This window comes from Paralichthys olivaceus, chromosome 12, assembly GCF_024713975.1.
Source record: "Paralichthys olivaceus isolate ysfri-2021 chromosome 12, ASM2471397v2, whole genome shotgun sequence".
Lineage (NCBI taxonomy): Eukaryota > Metazoa > Chordata > Actinopteri > Pleuronectiformes > Paralichthyidae > Paralichthys > Paralichthys olivaceus.
The window spans coordinates 24,709,492-24,737,092 of record NC_091104.1 but is presented as its reverse complement, the minus strand read 5'-3'; the positions used below and the strand labels follow the sequence as shown (position 1 = coordinate 24,737,092).

General features: G+C 41.0%; 1 protein-coding gene across 13 annotated transcripts in view; it reads right to left on the bottom strand.

Annotated features, from left to right (window-relative positions):
• nrxn3a (neurexin 3a) overlaps positions 1-27,364 on the bottom strand; it is a 173,048-nt gene extending 145,684 nt beyond the window's left edge. For 4 of the 13 annotated variants that reach the window (XM_069536473.1, XM_069536475.1, XM_069536477.1 and 1 more), the window contains exons 1-3: positions 27,000-27,364; positions 14,433-15,586; positions 645-665 (exon numbers count right to left, since the gene is read on the bottom strand). In XM_069536473.1, coding sequence (XP_069392574.1) covers positions 645-665; positions 14,433-15,138 — 727 coding nt within the window. In that variant the 5' untranslated portion in view covers positions 15,139-15,586; positions 27,000-27,364. The remainder of the gene's footprint in view (positions 1-644; positions 666-14,432; positions 15,587-26,999) is intronic. The other 9 variants (XM_069536481.1, XM_069536482.1, XM_069536479.1 and 6 more) reach the window with 5 other exon arrangements.
• Between the last annotated feature and the right edge of the window lie 237 nt (positions 27,365-27,601).

The following is a 27,601-nucleotide window of genomic DNA, read 5'->3' as shown; positions in this document are numbered from 1 at the left end:
CTTCAAATAGAATCTGTTTTAGCTCTGTTTTGGTCTCTACCTTCCAACCCTGGATCTTTAGCTGCCATTGTTCTGTTTGTAAAATGAAATTGAAACACTGAAAATGGCCAAAAGGACGTTGTTCTGAAGTTCCATGAAGCTGAAGGGAGCTGAAAACCCCATCACTAAGAACAAACCCTTGCATGCAATTACAGCAACTTTAACGATCATCTTTCATGTGATTTAGTGATAAATGTTACATCTCAATCAGCTGTACCACATGTTAAAATGACTACATTTGGTTTTCAGTGAAATTTAAGCAGTTTAAGATCCTAAAGTGAGATAATGACAGAATTGAACATTCTCGTGCAGCTGGTTTGGGATGATGTGGTTGGAAGTAAGAAACATATCTGTGTGTGGTTTTGTTTTCCATTCTAGACAAAAAGCATATATATTTTCTATCTCAATTTATTCATCTATTTATTTGAATGAATCAGATAAAGCATTAAGTGGCCTACTATGTTCTTTAAAAAGAACGTTTTTTTCATTAAAGGCAACATTAACTGCATTAAAATCACTGTTTTGTATCATGATCATGATCAAATCGACAGCTATGCAAACAATGGGGTTGTCATGTATTTACATTTGACATTGTGTTCACTCACCTGGCATATTACTGATGACCTCTGGAACAGAAGGAGACAGAAAACAAGCAAACAGAGACAGAATTAGAAACACTCCTATTGCTTGCATGTTGACTGTCATGCAAATATTAACACTCTTCATCGTCCATACAGAGAGCTGGCAGTGGGCACAGCCGTGTGTATGTCTGTTAAAATGTTGGTAGATTAAGCAGAGAAGAAAAAGTCCCTCCAGAGAAACACACACTTAGCTTTTCTGTTACCTTCCAGTGCAGACGCATTACCATATCTAATCAATCATAGAGTGGTTCATGGAGGCTGCAAGTGTAGGACAGATTACGCAAAACACTGATGATGATGTTATTTTTGCACGAAATGCAGGAGTTGGGCAAAGGTGCATTGCACCAAAATCAAAATTCCCCTGGAGATGAAGAATCTCCACAGCAAAATATGGAAAATACTGTTTGAACTTGTGTCAGAGGTTCAAGTGGAAGTCAAGTTGAAATGTTGACCTGCTGGTGACACAGAATAGAAGTCTGAGGACAACCACGCACGCATGTTACATTGCTAGTGCCGCCCTTGGGAAAGATGAAATGATGATGACAGTTGGCTCCTGGTCAGGGAAACAGGAAAAATGCCAAGTCTTAATGTTCTAATTTATTTATTTTATTCCCTTTAGCTGTGCCCTGAAGCAGAGCTAAACCTTTCAGTCAACACAAATTAGTCATCAAGCAAACAAATGGTTAAGATAAGATAGTACATTCATTAATAATATGATGAAACTTGAATGGCACTCAGCCAAACAGTCCATTGTTGAATTGAAACCACATTTAAATTCATTAAATACAGAATTTTCTTTGGATCTTGACCAAATTAAACACACTAGATATTAGTCCCTAAATATTCAGGATTTCTTGTCATTAAGATCCATGAATTTTTTGCTGAGAAATTGATAACAACGATGAAAACCACCCTATTGCCCTCACAATGTTAGAGAAAGACCTATCCACCCTTGATCCAGCTCCACAACAAAATATGATTATTTTTCTTTGGGTCACGCCCCACGACTACAAAACATATCATGGAAATAGGTTGAGTAGATTTGAGTAATCCTTCTAACCAACAAAAAACCAAACAAATGAACCCATCACATATTTGACAGAGGTACCGACTAACATTTCCATTTAAAATACAACAAAGAACTTAACCAAATTCAATACTAAATAGATGATAACTATATATATATTTGTAATAATGATGAAGAATAATAAACACATCCAACACAGGTTAAAAGAGGTAGAATCCGACATGTAGATAGTGGTATGATCCATAAGATACAGATAGGTATGTGCCATACACCCACTAAAAAAAGCTCCCACTGACAAACGTGTATAGTTATGTAATAATACAGTTTTACAACAGGACTTTTATGTCAGGTGTCATGTGACTCTCCATAAGATGCATGAAGTGTGTGTCAGGCATCCCAATACATCCAGTGCTGTACTGACCATCATATTACTCTGTTATTTCAATCTTTACTGACTTTTTAGATAAGAATAATAAAAGACTGGGGTTGATTTCTTTATCAAAATGAAAATAGGATTCTAGACAACAGATGATAGACGCTCAGTTGTGCCATGGAATATTTCCAGAGACAACACACATTAGTGAACTGATATTTTGCCCAACACGCTAGCAGGGCAACAAACTGTCAATGTTCTGTGAAACCACCGCCTTTCTGTGATTATTGAAATATACCAGGCTTTATTTGGTTAGGCCACTCAGAAATGAAGTCGCTGGAAAATGAAGTAAAAGGTAATTGACTTGAGACGCATTAAATGTTCTTAGCGAGGACTAATTGGGCATGTTAGGGTATTAATGTGAACACAAGCAGATGGAAGTCAATCAGATATGCATTAGATATTAATTCAGTTTCAACTGAGGACTTGTGTCAGCTGCGCTCCAACATGGAAAGAGTTGACCAAATTGTCTCTCTCTCTGTCTGTGTGTGTGTGTGTGTGTGTGTGTGTTGGGATAATCTTGCTAAAGCTTCAATATCTTTGTGTGCTTTCTGAACGGGTTCATTTGAGATTACCATAGTACTGAAGTCCACATTCAAATACCAACAGAAGAGGAACACTCTTGACAGGGTAGAGTCAAGCGGATTAACTGTGTATGTGTGCGCACACACACACACACACACACAAAGAGTATGGAAACAGAGAGGGAGTATTTGTAGTTTTTCACTGACCTCTGTTATTCTGTCACTGTTTTATTAGAAGAGAATACGCCTCAGTGTCCACTATTCCATTTCAATTCAAGCATTATTAATGTGGATTTTTGATCGTGTACAACTCATGACTGTGTTTCTTATTGATGCAAAATTCTATTGCTGCCACCTCTATTGTTATGGTCTGGTTCTGTTTTATTCGATGCTTGTATTGTACATTTCTTAACCATGTTACAAAGTGCTTTGCAAAAAATAAATTAAACCAGACAATGCGGATATAATGAAAGCAAAAAGAACGAAAGAACAAGGAACACGACCAGTGAAAAATAGAAACAATAGCCTACATAAGATTAAATAAATGGATTAGCTCTTGCTATTGTTAACTGTTTGTAAAAGCTTTTACCAAAGTAAAAAATGTAAAAAGGGATTTAAAAGAAGCTAGAGACTTGGCCTGTTAAAGCTCAATGGGCTGATGTGGTGTCTTTAATAGCAAAAGCATTGTCACCCTTTGGAAGGAGATCCGCAAATCTTAGCAGTCGAGAGGGCACATACCAGGTCAATAAATCAGGAAAGTATTTGGGAGCTCAGCTTTCTAAAGCTGCTTTCAAACATGAACTCCTGAGGATGTGTGCAGTAAAGGGTCCAGCCTTTCTCTGGGATTTGCCTTTCACACAACACAGCGGGAGATTCTCTGCTCAGACGTGTTCACAACAACACAGGAATCTCTGGTGCGTTCAGACATGTATACATTGCGCTGTGGAAATTTGTTTACAGCAAATCAACACCAGCGTCAACCCACTAACATCTTTCAATATCTGTGTTGGTGTCCTCTATATGTATGGCACCAACTTTTCATCCTGAGATGTTTGTATCCTTTTTTTCCCCATCTTCTCCGACAAATTGACGTTTGATGTCAGTCAACCTGTATTTGCTTGAATGGGATTGAATCTAATGCCTGCACTGGAATATTTGATTAATGCATCAATGTGATTTGAAAAGAGTAGCTTTTTCAACTTCTAGCAACATAACTGAAACACATGGCCATTTGGCAATGCATGACTTCATGCGATTCATAGTTAACAAGCACAATTCCTGATTCAGTTCAGTTACATTTAAGTCATTCATTATTCACTGTTAGCTCTATAGCAGAATAACGTGCAATTGGATATATTTTGAAAATTGTTCCTTTTTCAAGCACATTATACTTCAAAAGGCTTCTAAAATAAAATGTCTTTACAAACTGTTAGGGTTGTTAGACTACTGACAGGACAGAGGCCCTTTAGATTGAATGAGCTGGGGCCCGGGGCCCCTTGCCCCGCCCAAGGACCTGCCACTGCTGTAAGAGGTTTTGAAAGACAACAAAAACGCCACATTACGTCTGCTTTGTTCTGGTTCTCTCCTTACACAACCCAATGGTTTTTATCAGGAGAAATAACAGGTTTATATATGACCATACAAACAATGACAGATTTTTTTCTGTAGAGGTAAGGCTTGTATGTGCAGTGAGTAAACCTATGATGGAATGACAAGGGATGCTGCCAACCAACTGAGGACAGAGCCGATAAAAGACCTAACAACAGGGAGAAAAACAGATTAACAGATTCATCTTTCAGTTCTTTCTCCCACTTTTGTTGACTTTCTGACTAATCCATCATCCGAAGCTCATCCTGTCTCTGCCTTTCTCCTGATGATCAGCTGTATTCTCTCGGCCTCCCTCCTGCTCTATCATTATTTTGTTCTCTATCTTGACCTACTTCCTTTGGCAGTTTACTTTCCCTGTATTGTGCCTCGGTTCCCATCAGGTTTAAGTGAATCTCTGTGCACTAGTGTGTGTGTGGACGGAGCGAGCTAGAGACAGAGAGCCTCGCAAATACATACATATTTAATAAGGTACCAGTCAACAAACCAATCAAACACTCACAGGTACAATTTCCAGTGGCAGGTTTACCAGCATTTAATTTACAATTACTGCATCAGAGAGGTACAAACCATTTCCTCTGTGTTATGAATTGAAGAAATCCTCCAGCTCTCTTCATAGATTTCTCCTAAAAGAGGAAGTCTAAACACATCACCATTCTTTGGGGTGACTCACTGGCGCTTTGACAAACTTATTTATTCATCAGTGGACACATAATCTTGGTTAGGCTATGACTCGTGTTTAATTCAATACCCAAAAGGTGAGGCAAGGATAGTGGGGGATTAGAGCTCAAAGTGGATTACTTAAAGGGATGGATTATTTAAAGGGATGATTCATGATGTGTTGGATAAAGTGGGAGAGCACTGTTATTAATGAGGTGTGCCAAATTCTGATTCCTTTCATCACTGCTGGCTTAACTGATTGTTCTCTGCGTGTTATATAAATGGAAGGTAAACCAGAACATGGAAGGTATACGCTGGAGCAGTGAAGAAGCTACATACACACACACAAACAATTCTACCTCTAACCTAACCTAAGGGATGTTTCACTGAAAAATGAAAATGAACTCATTATCTACCCACCACTATGCCGATGGAGGGGTGGGTGAAGTGTTTTTTGAACTCAAAAACTTTACACACCCCTCCATCGGCATAGTGGTGGGTAGATAATGAGTTCATTTTCATTTTGCAGTCCATCCCTTTAACCAAACCTAATTTGGAGCCTAAAACCAAGTCTTAAAGCTACGGTTAGTAATCCTTGAAAAGCAAACAAGAGCAGGCCATACTTTGAAAAGGCTACACCCCCAAAACCCATGTGCAAGAACTGCGCGTCAACTGCTAGAGGCAGACTGTTCCACAACTCACACGCTAGTTTCTGGCTATTGTCTCTGCTTCTACAGTGCATGTCTCTCTGGCTTGTGAAGACCCAGGTCATGAGCAATTGGTGGTTGGGCAGGGTGCACACACGCGGGTAAATCAGCAAAGACAACTTTATTTATGGATGGCTATGAGAACGTGAAAAGGATTTAAACAAATAAGATAAATAGTGTTTCAGAAACAATTTACCAATCCTTCCTTTAACCCCAAAGCTGTCCCTCGAAGGACCAGCTAAAATGACCTCACTCTGCAAGGCCAAATGGTTAAACTGGTCCTCACGAAGATAGAAGTAAATCCATACACACAAGCACAAATACACTAATCCCAAAGGACAAAGGATCAAATCAGTGCAGTGCCGAGGTTGGATTATTATTGGATTCATCATCATCATCATTGTAAAAGCCATAATCTTCTCACTGTCTGATTTCACCAGGAGCAGCAGCCATGTTTTATGTTGATATGAACACATGGACAGCTGGGGGAACAACCAGGGAGGCCTGCACAGGCCATCTGCTCCTGTTGGGGTAACAGTGGCGCACAGATAGTAGACCTTTGGCTGAATGACGGCAGCACAGACTGAAAGAGGTTGTGTTTTCTAGGTAATGCTCAGCAGACAGTGATGCTGAGAAAAATGCTGAAACAAAAGTTTTGCATCTGAATGAAAGTTAGTGAATCCTTCACTGATAGATATCATGTATTAGAATTCTACAATGTTTATTCCTAATAACTAACAATGTATTGTACCTGAAGAACATAGATATACTTTGTAATGTAGATTATAGTATCAGGTTATTCCTTTGTCGCTATTTCACTTTCAATGCTCTTGCCAATGAATGACACATGATGTTATAAGAGAGCAATCCACTAAGGGCTTCCAGGAAGTGTTCATGTGCCAACATGTAAGTCAAATCCAGGGAGGTAACACAGAGCCTCTTCATCCAATCTGTCCCTCTAAGTATCTGCTCTGGTCAGGTCTGGTCTGGAGATTGCGCAGTTGTCTCTGTCTGTGAGGATAGGGGCTGAGTTTGATTGGTCCGGGCAAGTATGGTGTCATTTTGGATAAGGTTGCATCAGGCAACATTTTCCAGGCAGCGGAGTGAGTCCAAGTCAAACACATCAAGCCTACAAGCTTGACTCTTGGTGAGAGGCCATGGCTCAGCACCCCAGAGGAAGACAGAGATGACAAGGGTATTAAACATCCTTATATTTGTGTGACATGAAATGCTTTTCCTCTTTCAGAGAAAGCTGGCTGTAGCTTCTTTATGCTCCAGCTGAGATATTGAAGCCAGTTTACCATGAATGAGCAAGAGCCACCAGTGGGGAGCCTCAAGGGGAAATATCTTCTGCATAGTCTGTGTCTCTCAGCATTCCGTCAACCAGGGGGATATCCAGCTGGGGTCCTGGTTCGGAAGTAAGGCACGATGTTTTGTAAAATGTGTCATGGAAAGTACTTCTCCTTCTAGACTGTTTACCGCTATGGTGAGCAGACAAGCATCTCAGAATGAACAACACACTGAACCCTGAAGTGGATGTTCTACAACTGCAGAGAACACATCAGGCTCCTCTACCGTCAGCCACAAACAGAAATCTTAGCCAGAAATCTGACTCACCAACACGGGACAGTTGAAAACTGGAACACGTAGCCTAGACTGATACATCTGGATTTCTCCTGAGGCTGCAGATGGTCGGATCAGAATCTGGAGACAACATGAATCCATGGAGCCAACCTTCCTTGAGTCAACAGTCCTGAAGCCTCATTTACCTGATTGTATTTCTATATATTTCATCAAATCTTCCTTAATGAATTGGAATTTATGTCAGAGTGTTATCAAAAATAAATAGAAGTCAGTTCATATTTGGAAGTACACAAACTGAAATACAAAGATTATTGCAGTTCAGGTGTAGGCTGAATCTATAGATTATATTAAAGCATCAAGTCCAACCATTGAAGGGGATGTCAAACAACCCAAAACAAGACTTAAGAACTTCCTCCATGTTTACCAGTCATTTATTTCTTGTTTTCAGTCATTCATTATTTCCAATAGCTTCTATTGTCCTCTCAGCAGCTTAAAGGGCAGAATAGGAAAGTCAGAGTGACAACAGCCCTGAACTAAGACAACACAATGGCTGCATTGGTGGGGCGGCTGCTTATTTGGTGTTGGTATGACAAAGATGAAGTATGATCCAATAATCCGTTTAAGAGCTTATACCAGAACACCGCATAATGGTTTGGAATACTCATCGTCAATCTTTTTACATTTTGCTGGGACATTCGTGAGGTAAACAATAGAAATATACCAAATTCAAGTTACAAGGAAAACTACCAGGTATGTGTGTTAGCATGTGTGTGATTGGCCATTGCAGAACCTTGCCGGATGACATGGCATTGTTATAGCAGAGCCATCTGTGTTGGCAGCCCTGCTGCTCTGAGCCTGTCCAGTCAGAGCAGTCACATGAATGACAGGGCTGCATTTCTTTTGTTTTCTGGCAGGGCTCAGGTCAGTCTGTGTCCTTCCTCCTGTTCTCATATTCCAAAAGTGACGGTGACCAAAAATGGTAAAGTTACTGGAATGAATGAATGAATTCAAAGATTAAATTTTAGAATTCAGATATAATACTGTATAGAGTACTGGGGAGGATTTTTTTTACACCTAGTGATATTTGTTTTTGTTTGCATTCAAAGAAAAAAGTAAATTGAATTTAAGTGATTTGACATAAATGTTACCTTCTATATGTGATGCTTAGTGTCTCAGAGCCCATCAGTCAAAATCTATGTACTGTGTAAAATACACAGCCATACTTTCATGCTTTGACTTTCAGTCATGTCAAATTCTCCCTCTAATGTATTCAAAAAGCAGGCACAACCAACCCACCTCAGCCAGCCTCATTAAGCATCTTATTTATCCCTCAACAATCAACAATCCAAATTCTCCCGGAGCTGCTCGACTTCCCCGCTTCCACTCACCTATCAGTGCCTGGCAGGAGGCGGCCAGGCGGCCAGGCGGGAGAGGGAGAGTCAGATGTAAATCAACACTGGGAACGGTTCCCAGTGCGGAGGCTGTAAATCAAGGTTGGGAAAAAAGCGGCCTAGCAACCATAGTCACCAGTGCGCTCACACTGATGCCTCAATGACTCACCTAACACAGCGCTGAGGGGCAGGGGGTGGGGAGGTGGTAGCGGCGTGTGTGCGTGTGTCTGTTTTGGAGCAAGAACTGTAAGAGGGAGTCACGAGAGGGTAAAAGGAGGATACCTACAGATACTTACAGCACGACATATCTCTCACAAATCCAAAATAGTTCACCTGTGGGGCACCACTGTGCTAAATGTGTTTGTTCAGCACAACTTTTTCGGTAGAGCACTTATTTAAAGAAATAGAACAAGACCAGTTGTGTAACCATCATATTTAAGCTCTGTCAGACTGGTTGTTGTAATGACGATAATAATCTTCAGTTGAACCTTGGCGTCATCAGGTGTTTCGGACTTTTAATCGCAATAATGTTAAAAGCCGAAACTGAGGGTACTCTGAGGCTAAAGGTAAATCTTTCTGGTTTTGCTGTTTGACTAACTTATTAGATCGGTGTATTTGCTGCGGATATTCATGACCCTCAGAGGATGATTCATATGGACTTAAATGGCCCTTGTGTTTAAATTTCATTGACTTACACTGACAACATGAAATATTTTATAGCCCTGTTTTTCTACTTTGTATAATGTCAGACTTATGAAGTGTAAGGTAAAAAGCAGCAGTGGCACTACATGTCGTAGAAAAGGACAAGTGTGCCAACTGCTTCCTAGGGGAAAACCCTGATAGCTTCAACATAATGGATGATTCCCAGGATCCCCATTGAATAAATTCTATGCTTTTAGTAACTCCCTCTGCTGTAAAACTGGAATTTTTATGGGACAAAGACGAATCATTGGGCAATTATTAAAGGTGAACATCACAAAGCACATTTATGCTTCTCAGAGGACAGGGCCTGTATTCCATCACTTGTGTTCCTTGAAACATGATCCAACAAGGAAATGTCCATAGAATATATTAACCACATTCATATCACCGACCAACTCTTCAGAACATAAACATTTTTGATTTGAATCCTTAAGGTCCGCCCTCAGCATAGATTTTGCATTTACATTCTCTCTGTCATTGCCATGTCTGACTACCTCTGCTACATGCTGTGACTGTGTCTTTCATTCATTCATTCATTCATCTGTTTACAGCCTAATTTAATTGCACACAGTCCTTTATCCCCATTTCTCCCAATCTTCTACAGTCACTTTATATTATAAAACATTTTTATTTCTACAGTTACCTTCTAGATTTTATATAGTTTTTGTATAGACGATTAGCAGCATTTTTAACTTTAATATTCAATAATTAATATTCCTGCACATTTTGAATTCCTCTGTATATATTTAAATCCTATGCAAATGTTTAATTTATCTGTAAAAGTTTAATTTTGCTTCAATTGTTTAATTTAATTTCCTTAATTTCTCTGTACACATTTAAATTTACTTTAATCTCAGGCCAATTTCTATGTATGGTTACTGAGTTATAAGTTAAATCCAATGTATAAGTCAAGTCTAATGTATGTTCAATGTATGTTACTGCCACTGGATGCTTGAATTTCCTTCAGGATCAATAAAGTATCTATCTATCTGTGTATCTATCTTTTAGCCGCACTGTTGTTAGGATCACGCAAAGAACGATCGTCAGTATGTTGCTCTGTCAAACACACACTCGTAAAGTGGAGGGTAATGAACTCTGCAGCCTCTAGGATATTCTTATAGGCCTTTAATTTCACAGCAGTGTGTGCTGGCAGGAGGACCGGGGGCAGTATTCTGCAACGCAAGCGGTAACAAGACCGAAAATGTTGAGCTAATTAAAAAGTCATAATCATCTTTGTGAGCTGTCCCTGTGTTCCTGCCATCTCAGCTACTGATATCATCAGGTTTATCCTCGAGTTCAGCCTGTAGACAAACTGGTGTTTACGTCCAGCTGCTGACACATATCTGAGGACAAACAGTCTCTCAGCTGGGAATAAGGAAAAGTGTCCACTACAGTGTATCTCTTAGTACCTTGTGTGCACAAGAATAACAGGCCTAAATATAAACTTGTGATGGATTATTCTAAAGGAGAAGAAGTAGAGGATGTGATATAACATTCAGAAGGAATGTGTGTGAAAGCAGCATCAACCCATCATTTCAAGCCAAACAATATTTCTACAGTGACTACATTTACATGCACCCTGATATCGGGTTTTTGAAGTATCTCGTTTTTGTGTTTAAACATGTAAATGTCATATCCCAATTTCAGTATCCTCCATAAGCCCTTATCCTGCTTTTGAAAAACTTGATTTAATTATCTGATTTCTGGTACCAACCTTCACAAGCAGGGCTTTGGACGTTCCCATGAACGGTTCAACTATGACACACAGCCGGTAGAAGGATACCCTCCCCATACGAAATCTTTTTCTCTCCATTCGGTGCCACTGAACTCCATCACGACGAGCTGATCCCGCCAGTCACAGCTATGAACTTAATCCACTGCGTTGTGGCTCTGTGCAGTGGCAGTGACGGCACGGCAACGGCCAACATGTTTAATAGTTTCACTGCTAGTTTACAGATAAGCCAAATCTGTAGCACAGCCTTGACTTTTAATAGAGCTAACCCTGCTCTGAGCTAAAGTGGCTTCATTTTCAATAGCCACTATACAGGAATCACAATTTGGCAGGCTGTTGTTGTAACCATGGTAACGTTAAACATTACAGGCACAAGCAGTTGATAGCAGTTATAAGTGACTGGGACACTTGTATTTATAATGTAGCCTATATGGCGATGTGAACATTTATCAATGTTCTATGAAAACACAATATTCTGAACATATCAAAATCAGGATTAGCCTCATAACCAGGATACTAGTGCACATGTACACACAGTAACAGACTTAGAACACACTTTATCTTCTAGGATTAGTAGTTTCAATGTTGATTTAGTATTATGAGTAATTCTGATGATATTTCTCTCAGTAGTACTGAAATCATTATAATTTAATTATCTTAATTTATTATATAGAGACATATATTCTGTTGTAGCGTGGAGTGGGAAATCTTATAATACATTCTTTCTATATCAGCCAAAGTACTCAGTTAGTTAAATTTTACAGTGTATACTGTATTTATAGCGTCAGTATGTGCACCCTTCCCAGAAGCTCATCACCATGCCCAGCTACTGGAACAGACCGCTGTATGCAGAAGAACGCATACTGCCATAAAAGTAGAGGTCTTAGGCCTGCACCACACTTACTGTGTAACCACACATACAAGAACGTTTTTGATCACGAATTTGATTAGATGCTACACGTGTTACACGTCTTCCTTCCACTTCCGGAATTGCGTTTGGTATTCATAGGTGGTATGTCAAATCAAATCGAATCAATTTTATTTTTATCGCACCAAATCGTAATCTCAAGGCACTTTACATAGAAGGTCAAGACCTTAAAATCATTTCAAGAGAAACCCAACGGTATCCACAATGAGCAGCACTTTGGCGACTGTGGAGAGGAAAAACTCCCTCATTAACAGGGAGAAACCTCGAGCAGAACCAGGCTCAGTGTGGGTATGTCAGACCCCTCAATCAGACCCATGAGTAATTCCTGACCTGGTCACACAGCTTGTCTTCAAAAATCTCTGCCATTTCTGTCTGATGACCTGCCCACTGACCCTGTCAAGGACTCGCTACTGCCCAGATCTCTATGTGGATATTGAATCTTGTATGATCTTGCATCACATTCACTTCCTGAGGATGTGCACAACCTAAACACCAAAGGGACACAGGATACGCGAAGCAGCCATCTTGCGTACTCGTAGTTTACAGTGAGTACATTCCCTTAGTCTTGCTTTGGTGCTTATAGGTCATCAGAGAACACAGACACAAACACAGAATTAAGCTAACACACACAAAAGCAATTAAGTTCAATTCTACAGCATGCAAAAATGTTAAATATGTGATTTATCCTCTCAGTGTCAGTCAGCAGCTGCAGCCAGACCTCCTGCTGCCTGACGTCGTGACAAAGCGCCGGCTGAGCTTGCAGATTTTCGTTAATTCATTTTACACACCAGCTACGATTCTGCCGTTCTCATGTGTCTGCACTGAAAGATGACTAATGCGAGGAACCAACGGACAAACAGTTCTGCCCTCAGAGCTCACCTTGTTGGTTAAATGACATCAATTTAATCAGCTGAGCGAAAGCAAAGCAGCTCAGCTACCACCCAGACACAGAGAAGAGGTAAAGCCCCGACACCATCCCCATCACCCAGTCCCCGCCCCGCATTCTCATTTATTTCAAACACTGGCAGAGAAAGATAAAAAAAAAAACAAAAAAAAAAACTAATCTTTAAATTCCAGATTCCCTGGCCTTTTTATGTAGCAGGGATTTGGCATCAACCCAAACGGGATGTAAATTCCATATTTGCAAAAGGTTCAAAGATGGAGGAAAAAATAGTGGAACAAATACAGTATGTTAAAACAAATTAGCTGTGATTCTAAATTCATTGGGCTTGAGCAGGTTTCTTATTTAAGTGGTATTGATTATCTTATAGGGAGTCAAGATTATTGTGTACTCCTCAGCCGCTGGAAAACCTGGTATTGATTGTGAATAATTAAGTTCAGGACGAGAGTTTTTCTAGAGCAGAGGTGCCTGGATCCATTTCATGCAGCAAGTGCACGTTGACTGATTTCCACAACCAAACAGACATTATCACAGAATGTTCTGTGCTCAGGATTGATCAAATTACAGGAAACCAAAGTTCCCTACATAAAGCAGGTGAAAGTGCCTTTTATTTGGCCTGCAGGGAGGAAATCCATGGGCGAAATGAGTAAAGGGCTTTCTTTTAATAAACATCAATTTTGGTGAGGGCAGAGCGAGCTGTAGAGCCACTGAAACACAGCTCGGGAAAAATTCTCAACACAAAAGGATGTGATATAAAACACCTGCCATCTTGTGATTGGGTGAAGAAAGGGGGCTCAGGAGGCCTCATTCTCTCTAAAGGCGTCCTTATCACCGCCTGCAGGAGCGATGCCATTAACCTGCGCCTCACTGACTAACCAGGCTTAGATTAGCTTTTTGATTTTACAGTCTCAGTCTCTCTCTCTCTCTCTGACACACACACACACATACATCAAATCCACCAATAAATATAGGGATACTATCAATTGCTGAGAGGGCCAAGAAAGCTCCAAAACTGCTTTGAGCCCACGATACCACTAGTGATAACAGAAACCAATCCTTTGACTAGAGAGATAAAAAGGGCAAGTGTTTGACATTTATCTGTAACGCTCATAAACGGTAACATGACAAATACATTTACATTGGTCTGACAGGTGAAATCAGTTGCATCATTGCACAGGGATTAATCTACATTATAAATTGCTTTTTCATCCATGCTGATATATGATGCAGGTCTCCAAATGTGAAAGGACCTTTAGCAAATCCAGAGTTATTCATTTTGATAATTTGTTGGGATCATATTGTTGGATGACCTTTGACTAACTTTGGTCCCAGACTTTTGAATTAGTGGCCATACGTGTGATTTGTTTAGCGATTCAAATTGAGCCTCCAGGAACAGCAGTGGGCTGTGAGGCAATTTATGCCTAATCTCTTGGAAATAAATCACAATACACAATTGTCGGAGATGAAAAATGCTAACAAATGATAAATTCAAAGTGGAAGTGAGTGTTTCACAGTTGGAGTCCTGCTTAAGTCTAACAGAGGGAAAGGTGTGAGTTACCTTCATTGCAGAAGCGGCCCCTGTACTCGGTTTTGGAGCAGTCGCAGATGGGCCCTCCATCCACCACTGAGCATGTACCACCATTCTCACATGGGTTCACAGTGCACCATCCTTCCGACTCCAGGGGCACCTTAAGGCTTCCCAGAAACAGGGGCTGCGAGATGCCATATTTGAGGTCAGAGATTGTGCCCTGGAAGGGCTGCATGTTGCGCGCTGTGGGCAGAGTGAGCGCACCGCTGCGGATATCCTGAGGCACTCCACCCAGGAACAGGTCGCTGACTATTTTCATGAACTGTCGCTGTGGCCGCACCTCATCAGCTGTGGCCTGGCCGTCCAGTACCAGCATTGTACGCAGGTTATACCTGCTCAGAGTGGCAAAGTGCCAGCTGCCGTCGTCCACCCGTCTGTCTGACACCACTGTGGTCTCGGCACAGTCGATGCTGAAGCGCAGCTGCAGCCGGCCCTCCACCACCGACAGCTGAAGAAAGTCACAGTAGCCTCCATCATCGAAATACAGCATCAATGCCTCTGAGGCCTCTGTCTTGAATTGGAAGCTGAGGTCACCGCGGGTGCTGGCGTCCCAGCGGAGGTAGCGTGCCCACTGACCCGGAGTGCCTAAAAATTCTAGTCCCAGACATGTGCAGAGGAACATTTGCAGCCTGATAGAAAAACCTACAAGATCCATAGCTGCGGAGAATCTATTCATCCAAAAAGGAATCTAAGGGGAGTTCAATCAGATTGAAATCTTAGGGTAGTTACACTGAGTTACAGGGATCCACAGCTTTATCAACAGTATATGCACTATATATATTTATATAAAGGGAAGAGGGGCAGTAGCAGGAGAACAGTCGTTGAAGTTAACAGTCGTAAGGTCAGTTACATCTATGAATTGCCCAGCAGGTGCAGGGTGGTCGTGTGGAGGAATTGTTGTTTTCCTCTGTAGGGTAAATGAAAGGAGCGGGAGAGGGGAGGAGGTGGTGATGTTTTAATATTTTTTCTTTTACTCTTCAAAAGAGATGTTATCAACACTCATGGTGTAAGGTCTGATGGGATGGACCTCTCTGTCTATCAGGGCGAGTAGAATTTCCTCCTTCATGTTGTCTGCTGGGAAATAGTGCTGACAAGGGATCCACTGGCCTCTCTCACTTCCATCACTGTCAGAAAAAGAGGGACAGAGAGTTACAATGGCTTCATCAGCATCCATTCCACTGATAATATGCATATTAATAACAGTAATTACAATAGAGAACACATCCCGGGATGCTTTCTTGCATCTAAACCCCATGACGGTCGTATGTGCACAACCCAAATAAAAAGTTACACGTGTGTTGCTATAGTTACAAGTGATTTAATGTACTATACTCATTGTTAAACGATACACAATAATAAAAAAAACCTTATTTATATTATGCAAATACAATTTGAGCAGCTGTAGATTTATCACCGTGTGAAATACAATGATGTTAAAATTCAAACACCCTGAGGGTCCCCAACCCCTAAAATCTCTGAAAAAGACAAAGTTCTGAGATCTCAGTATGGATGGACGGTACAAGTAACCCATACATGCATGGCTCTGCTGTCAGGAAACCAATGTGTGTTTTAAAACACACTCTTAAAAGCAGAATCAGTGCAGTGCACATGTAGTCTACTGTACTGTTGGCAGCCACCGATCCTAATTAAAATTGCGTGTGATGGTGCTGCATTTTTCTCTCCTCCACAAAGGTTGTGGAGTTATCGGTCATCTGCTGGGTAAATTAGTCTCATTATTCTCATGGCAGTGCATGACTATCAGTCAGCCAGGCAGACTGGCTTTATCTGATGCCCAGCCGGGAGAGACGGCTTTCTCCTCGATCCTGGTGAATACTAAGAGGCACAGAAAAACACCAGTACACACTGATGCAATGTCAAGTTTATATTTCATTTACATGAAATCTAGCGCCACTTGATATGATTATATGATAATATATTGATATGTTGCAAAAAAAACATTTTATAAACACAAATAATTACTCTAAATCTATCATATGTATCATATAAACTGTCAAACCCCTAAAGGTTTGGCAACCGTGCACCAATTCTATAGTTTATTGCTGTTTTAGAGAATAGAAGTAGATACAACTCATATTTCAAACACATTGGCAATGATTGTTTCTTCAAATGTTCATAGTTCAGAAAACAACAATCATGGCAAGTGCGAAAAGTAATGTCAGCCATACACATATCTTTCTATCTTTCTATTCTTCTATTCTTGATACAGGAATGGTCAATGGCAGCTTGACAAGCACACCTGTTTATAGCTAGCTAGCCACCAGAGATCCCGGAGTGATCCTTAATGTCCAAAAAATGCTCTCACTCCCCCCCCCCTCCACTTTTGGGAAAGCCTCAGACTTTGTCTACATGACACAGTCAAACCCACAAAATGTCAGACACGATGAGTAACATCAGTTACTATTCAAGCCTCAAGAGACAAAGACCCGCTACCACCACAAGTAGGCAGTAAAATACATGATGGATGCAAACAGGCAACATTAGATCCTTTATTGGACCGAACATTCAGATATCAGATGTAAAGAGAGATATAAGTCGCACTACTGTATCGTTCTGATCGATGTCAACATTAAGCTCTAAGTTGTCACCGTTCCTCTTCCTTGTCCTGATGATTCGCTACTGCCAAAACATCTCTCTGGCTTACCCAGGCATCAGATGTATGTGTGCACACAACAAACATATGTACTTGTCCCACACTAACCTTATGCAAACTACAGATCAGGGGAAAAAAACAATATAAGAAACAGACAACCACAACATATCCTCCACCTTGAACGCCCATATAGGTCGCTTGTCCCTTACCCACAACCAACAGGAGTGTCCCAACAGTCAGGATAACAAATATGTGTTTAGGGCTTGGGACGGTCATAGATAATAGAAACAACGCTGACTATTAGTTCCACACAGGAAACAAACAGTTGCGTCCTGTGGGAAAGTCTTGTTTAATCAACCCATCAATCCACCACAACAGCCAACAACCACACATTTACTAATACGCCACTTTGTCATTTTGTCCCGTCATAATTCCAAGAGGTCGGCTAACTTCAAAATGTAACAGTGCATCATAATCACGTGCTCACAGAGGGACCTATAGCTGCAAGATGCAAAAGTGAGAACACTGAATCAGCTCTACTTTTGCCATTAAACAATTGTGCGTATCTTTTGATATTGTATATAATCTCATGTTTTGTGTTGCTTTCTTTATTGAAGTCTCTAATTGCAGTGTTCAGGGCTAAATACTGTCCTCGTGGTTTAGTCCCTAGAAGAACCCAGGACTGTTGTGGCTGTTGGGGCTGAGTCAAGCCCTCTTACAGCAGAACTGAGTATATTCCTATACCATTACTACAAGATACATAAATAGCATTTTTCTTTTAATGAGCGCTTTAACCTGTTTATGCAGATGATTAAATCTGCTTTTCATGCTCTCCAAATATGTCCTCTCAATTGCATCTTTGTTTGACATACAGCTAACTAAAATTAAAATTCAATCTAGTCTTTCTGCATAGAGTCAAAGGCTGTATTAAAACTACTGTTCAGTTGACTTTAACGTCTGCACTTGATCCACTGCCCTATCATTAATTCAGCAGTTAAACCCTGCTTATCATCGTGCATTACACTTTATCACAAATGAAAAAGTTCATACTCATCATTGCTCACTTTGTAGCACAAAGTTGGACCGACTTCCTTACTGACAAGAAGGAATTATCTATAAAGCTTTACAATTCAAACGTCCATCTTTTCTTTGAACTGCAAACAGCCCTCAAGCTGGGTATCTTCATTCTCTAATACCAATTTATATGAAGCTTACAGAAAACTTTATAATCTGGTATTTATTTATTAGGCCAGCAATTGTTTTTATTTGTTCCTTGTTTGTGTTCCTTATTCGTGCTGTTCTGTCAGCTGCTTGTATGGTTGTCTGATTCTGAATCTTTCTTTTCGGGTCTTTTGTTTAAATATTTCAATCTCAAACAAACTGGCTGTTCAAACAGTACATACTGTTTTTAAAACAATATCTTCTTCCAGTTGAGTGCAACTATACAAATGTACAGTTTGGTCCGTACTGTCCTTCAGTAAAATGCATGTCTGAGAGCTGACCAGCCAAGAATAATATAAATAAATAATAATTAGAGCAGACAAACATTGGAAATGGATCGATTTGTATAAAACTCTCAAAACCCTGACAACAATTGGTGAACATACTTTGAAAACTGGAATTACTCTAACTCCCCTCTCATTTACCTATTAATTCCACTAATGTCTGTACGTCTTTCTGTTTGTGAAGCATATGTGTCACACTTGCCATGTGTATTGTTAATGGCCCAATGAAGTGCATTGTTAAATTTTCCAAGCATACTATTTTCCATTTTAATATGTTTTGTACAAACAGGCAACCAGTTGTCAGTATCAGTCAGCGGGGGTGAGGCAGTGTGCTTACAATCTGTGGACCGAGTTAAACGTTACAATATTTTGGTGGTCGGTTGTGCTTTAATTATTCCCTGGTTTAGTAGTCCTCATATTATTACCACAGACCAAGTGAACAGTCCATTCCAAGCAGGCAGGTTTGGAACTAACCGGATGCAGCGCTGCACTATAGTTGTTTGAACACTGCGGTGATCAGATCCCGTATAGAGTTCACACTAATATTGATTGATAAGACCAGATGTAAGGAGAGCAGGACACTCAGTCCGGAGGGAAACAATGAAGGAAAGATCCTCACGATGGAGGAAGAATATGTGCAATGTTGCCCTGCACTATGCAAGAACCTGTAGTATGGATGTGGACAAAAACAGACTGAGAGACAATTAATTACCAGAGGATCACAATGCTGGACTGATACAGTTCCATGACGACAAGGCAACACATCCAAGTACCTCCATTGATTAGGACTGGTACAGAAGTGTGTGATCAATGGAAGGAGCAGTATCCTAGACATCAAGACAAATGTGCCCTCTGCAAGCGGCTGATATCCAAGACTTCAAGACATTAAGACTTCTTTATTTTTCATAATCTCATGCACTAGCCTACAGTCAAAAAGGAAATACCCTTCCTCCTATACCAACAGTTTTACATAAATAAAAGAGAATAAAACTACGAGAAGAGTTGAAAAATATCTCTGTACAGTGCAAAATACGGAACACACACCCAATGCCACTTGGTTCAATAAGTACGAGTTTGTCCTTGTGTTGTCAATAGGCTATGTACTGTATAATTTTGTAGTTGGAAATTGTAGCATGTGTTGTAGTTTTGTTAGTTTGTACCCTTGACAGAGGTACTGAGGTACATTGGACATTCTAAATAAGCATCTTTATTCAGAAAGAATGTTAGCCCACTATCAACGAGACAAACTTTTAATCTCATGACGCCTTTAGGACACAGGGCTCCGGTCAATGAAAGCAAGGGGTCATCATAGAGGTGGTGGCACATCTTCCCCAGGCCAACTACTACCCACTGAAGCTGTGTTGGGTTCATGTTGAGTCTTGCCACAACAGGGTGTCATCATCCTGACCTGTGACACTGTGGCCCTGCATGGAAACAGAGCCAACTGGCACCATCCTAAAAACCTTTTTCTAACGTGATGTATCGAAAAACCATGTGAGAGATTTACCTGCTCACAGCACATGAGGAGCAACTGCTGGTGAATGAATGTGAACCGCAGTCATGTGCGAGAAGCATTAGACCACATGTTTAAGACAGTTTTAAGATGTTTAAAGTTTAAGCTACATTTTTACTGTTTGGCTCCAACTCATCATCGAGGGGAACTATGCTTAATTTTGATTTAGTGAATTTGGTTGAAAGGCTGTTATCAGGATGAAGCGAAACATCTTGGTTTTCTTTTATACTGCGATAGCTGGGCTGACTGTAGGGTGATTGTTGTGAGTAATTCACTGATTGAGGAAGACTTCAAAATTAAATGTCGCAATTCAGTCAAAAGTTGTGCTCCCTCGACAATATCAGGACCAGGAGGATTTTTGACTTTTTCAATCAAATCAGACCCTAAATCCACTTTACACCTTTTTTAAACCACTGAACAAAGCACATTCTGATAAAGTGTCCTGTGGTCATTTTACTGTATTTTAATCACCACACATAATATGTAGTCGCATTTATATTTGAAACAAAAAAGAAAAGCACATGTGAATTTATTTAAAATGACACTTGTGTTAATCACATATGAAACACGTATGACACAGAGATATGTGGTGTTCAGATTGTAAACGTCGAACATAAACTTCACATGGCCTGATTTTTTTTTTACTTATAAACACTTGATTCCATCGCAGTGAGACTGAGATGGTCACTAAGCAACACTGACACGAGGAGTCGTCTAGCGATCAGATAAAACTTCAGCCATGCAGCTTTGGATGACTATCACCTACAAAAATCAGTCACATGTTTCATCATCACTTGCACTCTGCAGCCTTATTAGACTATTAATGTAAGACCTTCAGCAATAAAACTAACAATTTCAAATGTTAACAATTTCAAACCTGGATCTCCAGTATACAGCCCTGCTTGTATTTTTTAAAGCGATATTAGATGTATGGCCAATTTAGTGCAATCATAGTAAAATTGATCAGCCCTACTGAGATGAGATAGAAACATTGTTACATTAGTGCACGTGAACTGGGTTATTTTGGAAATGCTATGTTCCCACTTTAGCCATTAATTGTCAATGTTTAATTCAAATAAATTATACACAAGAAATTAAACCTGTTTTTTTGTAGTGTGTGGCACTTACGTTTAATTATTTTCAATCTATCCAGAGTTATATGTTATATATGTTGCTCTGCCAGCCATGAGATTTATTTTTATTTATTCAGAGCTGTTATCAAACCTAAGCAGAGCCTCCATCCCACTGCCTGAGGTTTCCATCTATACGTGCGGAGCTGCTTATCACGCCTCTATAAAGGGAAATATATCAGCCAATAAGTGCTCTCCAGCTCTGACATCACATTTTCCTCCTACATTGAATCAATTGGATTATAGTGTAGGATTATTATCAATTCATTAACATATGTGAAAACAATGTTTGGTTATTTTCAATTCATTTCATGTCTTTTATTTAACACAAATCTTAAACCTGACAAATGTTTAAAATCTGTCTCTTCATTTTTATTATAAACTGCATCATAGCTGAATTACTGATTATTTAAAATACAATATTGTTTCCTTGAAACAATTGTTTTAATTTTATTTTTTAACAAATTAATTTATGAATCTGTTTATGTAATGCATTTGAATAGTCAGTTGTGTTGAAAACTGTCTCCAGCCTCTGTCCTGTATAAATTATATAATATAAATAATTGGCCTTAATTGGAGTCAAAGTTGAGCTGTCTGTTCTACCAAACAAATAATTTTGACATTTACAAAATTATGTCATTTTCCTTTTATGTTCCGTAGAAGCACTTCTCCCCCACAGCAGTCCTTCACATTCCGTGTCTTTACTCGGCCTACTTCAGGCCTACTGTCTGCTGATTGGTATCAGATAAATCCGAGATGGTTCATACACACTCTGCATTTAAAGCATTTACATACTGGACACCGGTGTTTGAAAATGTCCACTCGTTCAGGCATCATTTTCAGTTTGCCTCAGCGTGTGTGTGTGTCTGCGTGCACGTCTTTTGTTGAGCATCAGGGGTTAAAAGGCTAAACGGCATGAATCATTGTTCTCAGTGAAAGGCGCCTTTGACAAACCCCACAGGGACGAGTCCACATACACACACTGACAAAAGGCAGTGGCACTCTGGATCCTATTAACAACCACGCGACCTGGGATGGAGAGTTGTGTGCGTGTGTGTGTGTGTGTGTAAATGCAAATAAAAGCATCCCACTGGTAGGCCTCTCGTGTTTAAATGGATGACACTTGCCAGTAATTTTACAGCAGGTGCCCTGATCTCTTTCTCTCTTTCTCTCAAACACACGCGCACCCACAAACACATCCGGATGCAGTGACAAAATGTCCTCCAGGCCTTCAAAATATGACACTCTGGTTTACATCTCCGGTAGCCTCAAAGAGGTCTGCGATGCTGCAGCGTCGACAAAATAATTTGAGCAGGACATGCAGTCTGACAGCAGAGGGAAGAGGGAGAGACAGCAGAGAAAGGATGAGTGAAAACAGAGAGGGGGAGAGAGCGAGAGAACGAGAGAGGGAGAGGGAGCGACAGAGACAGAAGGAGGGATGTTCCACCTCATCCACTCCCACTCATGCATCTCATGAAACAGCCCTTCCCCACGTTACTCGTCCTCTTCGCTCTTCATCACGTTGCAAACACACACTTCAAGTCAGCCGCAAACAGCATTGAGCGACCATCTTAGGCCGATATCCATCTATTTGGTCTCATTACATTGATTTTAAACCGAGGGATCAGTGATAAAACAATCTCTATCATTGTACATTGTACGTAATATTGTATCACCTTGACAATATGTTGTTTATGGATTGTGATAGAGTAAAGACAGTGGACATGCTGTTGAGGCTGATCATGGATAAGTGACAAACAACATGAAGTCTGTTTTTGGCAAACAATTAAAACACAGATGCAAAAAAAAAATATGTATATATATATATATAACAATTACTGTAATCAAAGAATCCTGTTCAGTTGCCTAATAAACCAAGAGAATGTATAAAATCTATGTGAGACTCTTAAAAAGAACATTATATAGCATGTAGTTAGTCAGAATGACCACACCAAGTTAAATCATCAACTGAGATACATGTAAAAATGTTTCTATTAAGACTAAAAAAAAAGAAAAAGAGACGATGCAAAATGTAGTGAGTAGCAAACATCCTGGTTTTTTTATTATACAGTGAGAAGTCACCACATTCTGGGAAGAGAGATAAAGAAAACATGTCCCCCACCTTCTTCCACATGCCCTAAATTTCAAAAGACATGACGACATTGATCAGCAGATCGACAGTGATACAATACAAACGGATTCTTTCAATTAGAAATCCAGCAGCTGATCCTCGAGTGAAATCTAAATAAGGGAATTATGGATCCTTTCTCTGCAGAATTATCCTCTTTTTGGTATCTACTACTATAGTGGCGACCAATGTATCGTAAAGTGTTCTGCCTCTGCTGCTCATTTTATACAGACGGGGATGGGGAGAGAAAACAGGCCAGTAAAAGGATGGTACATGTAAAATGGGAAGATGAGTGGAAGTGAGGGATGGAGGGTTGTGTGGTTGTGGGTGGGGAGGTGTTATTTTGGCTGTGTATGGAGCGTGGGCACCATGTTGTTATCCAGCTACTCTGCAGGCAGGACACGCCTTCTCTGGGCTCTGTGGTTCTGCTGCAGCACCCTTCACGGCATTACATCACCCAGTTAGAGAGCACCCAGCACCCCACAAAGGCCTGCACACACACACACACACACACACACACGCACATGCCTGCACCTTACTGACATCTGCATATACACCTCACCATATATGTCCATATATAAGTCACACACATGCACAAAATGACTGCAGACACAAAACATATTTTACACACACCGACCAAGAACCTGGACATACACTTCTACATCAGCTGCACACACTTCTACACACACACACACACTCTTATTGCTACACACACTCACACATCACTACACACACTCCACCAGCGAACACACCCACAAATACCTCGCCTTTTTCCTCACAACCACCAGCGGTTTATATAACATCACGCTCACTTTTTTTTCTCTCTCTCTCTTTCATCACACGTTCGTTTTTCATGCGTTTTTTTTAATTTTTTTTTATTTTCACCGTCTTTGCATCTGACAATTCTCCGATTGGCCCATTAGCAGAAATTAAAAAGATATAATGCCATGCATCGTAAAGGAATAATCAGTATCCCGATGTCGTTTAAATGTGTTATAATTGTCATTTGCATTACAATAAAGGGAATTAATAAAATCTGTGAAGGTGGTAGATTCTTTTTTTTTTTCAGATACACACGTTATTTATGGCCTAGCAAATGCACACACTATTACACCTTTAGGAAAGAAATGACATCAAAGAGAGAAAGTGCGTCTACACGCGCAGAGAAAATAAACGTTCCGATTAAAAGAAAGGAGCATTCTCCAAAAATCCTGCGTAATATTTGACGCTCCCCGCCCAGAGGGATTAGTGTTACCTTGAGAGCCCTTGGCTTTTTGCGCCTGATTTGTCAGAGCAGTTAATCGGCTGCCAACCAGGAGAAAAAAAAAAGGGGAACAGCCAAATTACCCAAAACAGCCCCCATCCCACCCCCCACCTTAAAAAATACAGGGGGGAGAGGGTGAGGGTGGAGGGAGGAGGCAAATTAAATATGGTGGTTTCACATTTTGCAGAAAACGAGCACCGTGCATGTTAGCACGTTACGCTCAGAAATGACTTTTATATATAAAACAGCTTCGTCTGTATCAATATCATAGTCGTTTATGTGATTTATAATCATATGTTTAAATGTATGTTTCATACAGAGCAATTATTTCATTCTCAGCAATGCAGCAAAACGATTTGTCTTTCTTTTAGGGAACATTATTAAGGTTTGGACAATATAACAAAAAGACTCATCTTTGTTTCATCGACACATGAGACATAAAATGAAAACCGTCTCTCGTTGCTTCTGCTGTTGGAAGACTTTCGTTTTGCAGAAGCAGGTGATCGAGCACCTTTGGGCCCTGTGCAGGAGGGACACGAAGAAGAAGAAGACGCATTCTGTGGCTGGGTCACGCCCATTCTGAATCCACTTTTTTTTTTTTTTTGGGATCAGGAACCTGATTAGGAATTCCCTCTGCAGAAACGCACGAGAACCATCTAATCCTATTAACTCCTCTCATCGAAATGTGCTGCAGCGATTAATAAAAATCGAACTGTCATCCTCTCGCCGTGAATTTGCATCAGCTAAGAGTGCAGGTGCCGAACATCTCTGTGGACGGGAGGAGAAAAGGCGTAGCCGAGGCGCAGAGAGCACCGAGGCCTGGACGTGTCACTGCTTATTTTGCGGCAAAGTACAGTGGATGATTCTATGGTGCAACGCACGAGGCCTCAGAATCTCCTGCAATGACAACGATTGTTGTATTAATCTACATGCTGCATTTGACGCAATGCAAATGGGAAAATGTGCAACAAATGCGCTGATTTAAATGAGATTAAGCTCCGAGGCTGGTGCACACAGGAGGCCCGCACTGAGGCTGTCCAGGTGTGGGCTCAAAGAAAAAAAAAAAGTTGTGCGGCTGAAACGTGCAGCGCGAGATGCAGATTGCTGAGAGCAGAGCATCAAACCTCCCCGAGGACGCCATTTGATCCTCCAGGGAACCGAAATTATCCAGATCCCAGTTATTTGTTTGTATTTATTAAATAGAAAGAAAATCAAAATTCGATTGATAATTCTTGCATCACGTTTTAAAAAAATAATCACAGGTTAGTTTAATTTATTTCGATGTTTCCGGCGAATTTTAACATTAAATCAATGTTCAGACGGCTCAATTTTAAAGCGGTGCGATGCCATGGCTTTTTTTAAAATGTAGAAAACATCTGAAATTCGTTTGATGAACGTGGTAAATGTGTGAAAACAGCAGCAGGGTGTTTTTTTTTTTCTTCTTCATATCATGCAAACGGAGAGGAAGAGGGATAATGGAGGAATGTGGCGGTTGTAGCGCGGCGCGCAGCCTCCGCTCGTACCCGCGGTCCATCTCCGTGAACACAGAAGGTCATGTATCAGACTGCATGTCATAAGTACTGGAAGATCACGTTACACATCAAATACACCATCTATATTTAAAGAGGGCATTAGCCGTGCGCGCCGGGCGGACGAGCGAAGCGTGCGCGCCGTGTCAGGGTGCGTTTGTGTGGCTTTTTAACATGAGGCTGCAGACGAGAACAATGCGAGACACCGGACACCTGGCGTTCACCCTATTTATTATTCATCCACCTAAAAACAAGGTGGAGGAAGTCCGGCAGGTCCCTGCTCCACTCTGCTCGTTTCTTGGCTGATGCTTTATATTTTACGCACAGCAGGGTTCAAACGCTGCATGGGTGCATTTAGAAAAAACATATGATGAACACAATTTAAAAATAAAAAGGATGATTCATAAAGGCCTTTATATTAAAAGTGTACGAAAATGAAAAACGCCGCCTCAGGGGGAGCGGAGAGGACGTGTGTAATGCTACACCCGTCTGTCAGGTTGACTCTCCTCCAGCGGGAGACTTCAGAGGCCAACATGGCAGAAATTCTCCTCCTCACTCCTCTCTTCCTTCAAGGAGACACGCACCTGCGTCCATTCGTTCCCGATGCTGTCAAACTGGGAGGAAAAAAAAAAAAAAGTCCCGACAAAGTGGCAAGTTCCGCGACACCTGCGCACCAGGAGCGGACAAGTCGAGCCCTTTCCTGCCGCATATTCCCTCTAGAATCTGCTCATGTATTATTATTAGTATTAGTATAATTATTGCTATTCTATTTGCCCAATAACATTAAACAGTGAGGCTTTGTCTACGCGCACAAGCGACGTGAACAGGTTGGAGAGAGAAGAGACGACGCTACTGACCTTACCTCCACAGACCACCGAGAGTATCCAAGTGCTAAAATCCAGCTGTAAACTCCACAGAGGCGTAGTTTGGTAAAATCCAGGCTGATGTGTTTGAGATGCTCACGGTGCTGGAGCGGCGGCGGCGGCGGAGGAGGAGGAGGAGGAGGAAGAGGGGGACCAGGCAGTACCGGGCTGGGTTTATTGTGCGCACAGGTGCGTCGACCACGGTGCATCATACGCACAAAAGCCACCGTCAGCTCCGTGCGACTTGCAGCGGCTGCAAGCGAGAGGCGCACGCGCGCGCACATGTACATACACATACACGCGTATGCACGCGCGCTACTAGGGTCCGCCCTCTACTCGGCGCCAGCGCACGCCATTTAAAGGCACACACAGGCGCTCGTAAGCGGGGCCGAGAGGCGCACGAACGCACGCACACGCATGTGGCTCTATGTATGCTTCAGCTCACTCCAGGCTCTTATTAAGCACGAGGAGCGTCCATGATTGGTCGGTGGGTTTGACAGTTGAGCACTTGAGTTTATCTCAGACGCTCAGTCACAGACAGAGAGTTTTCAGGCTTCACACGGTGTTGGTGAAATGTCCACATGTGACACTGGCAG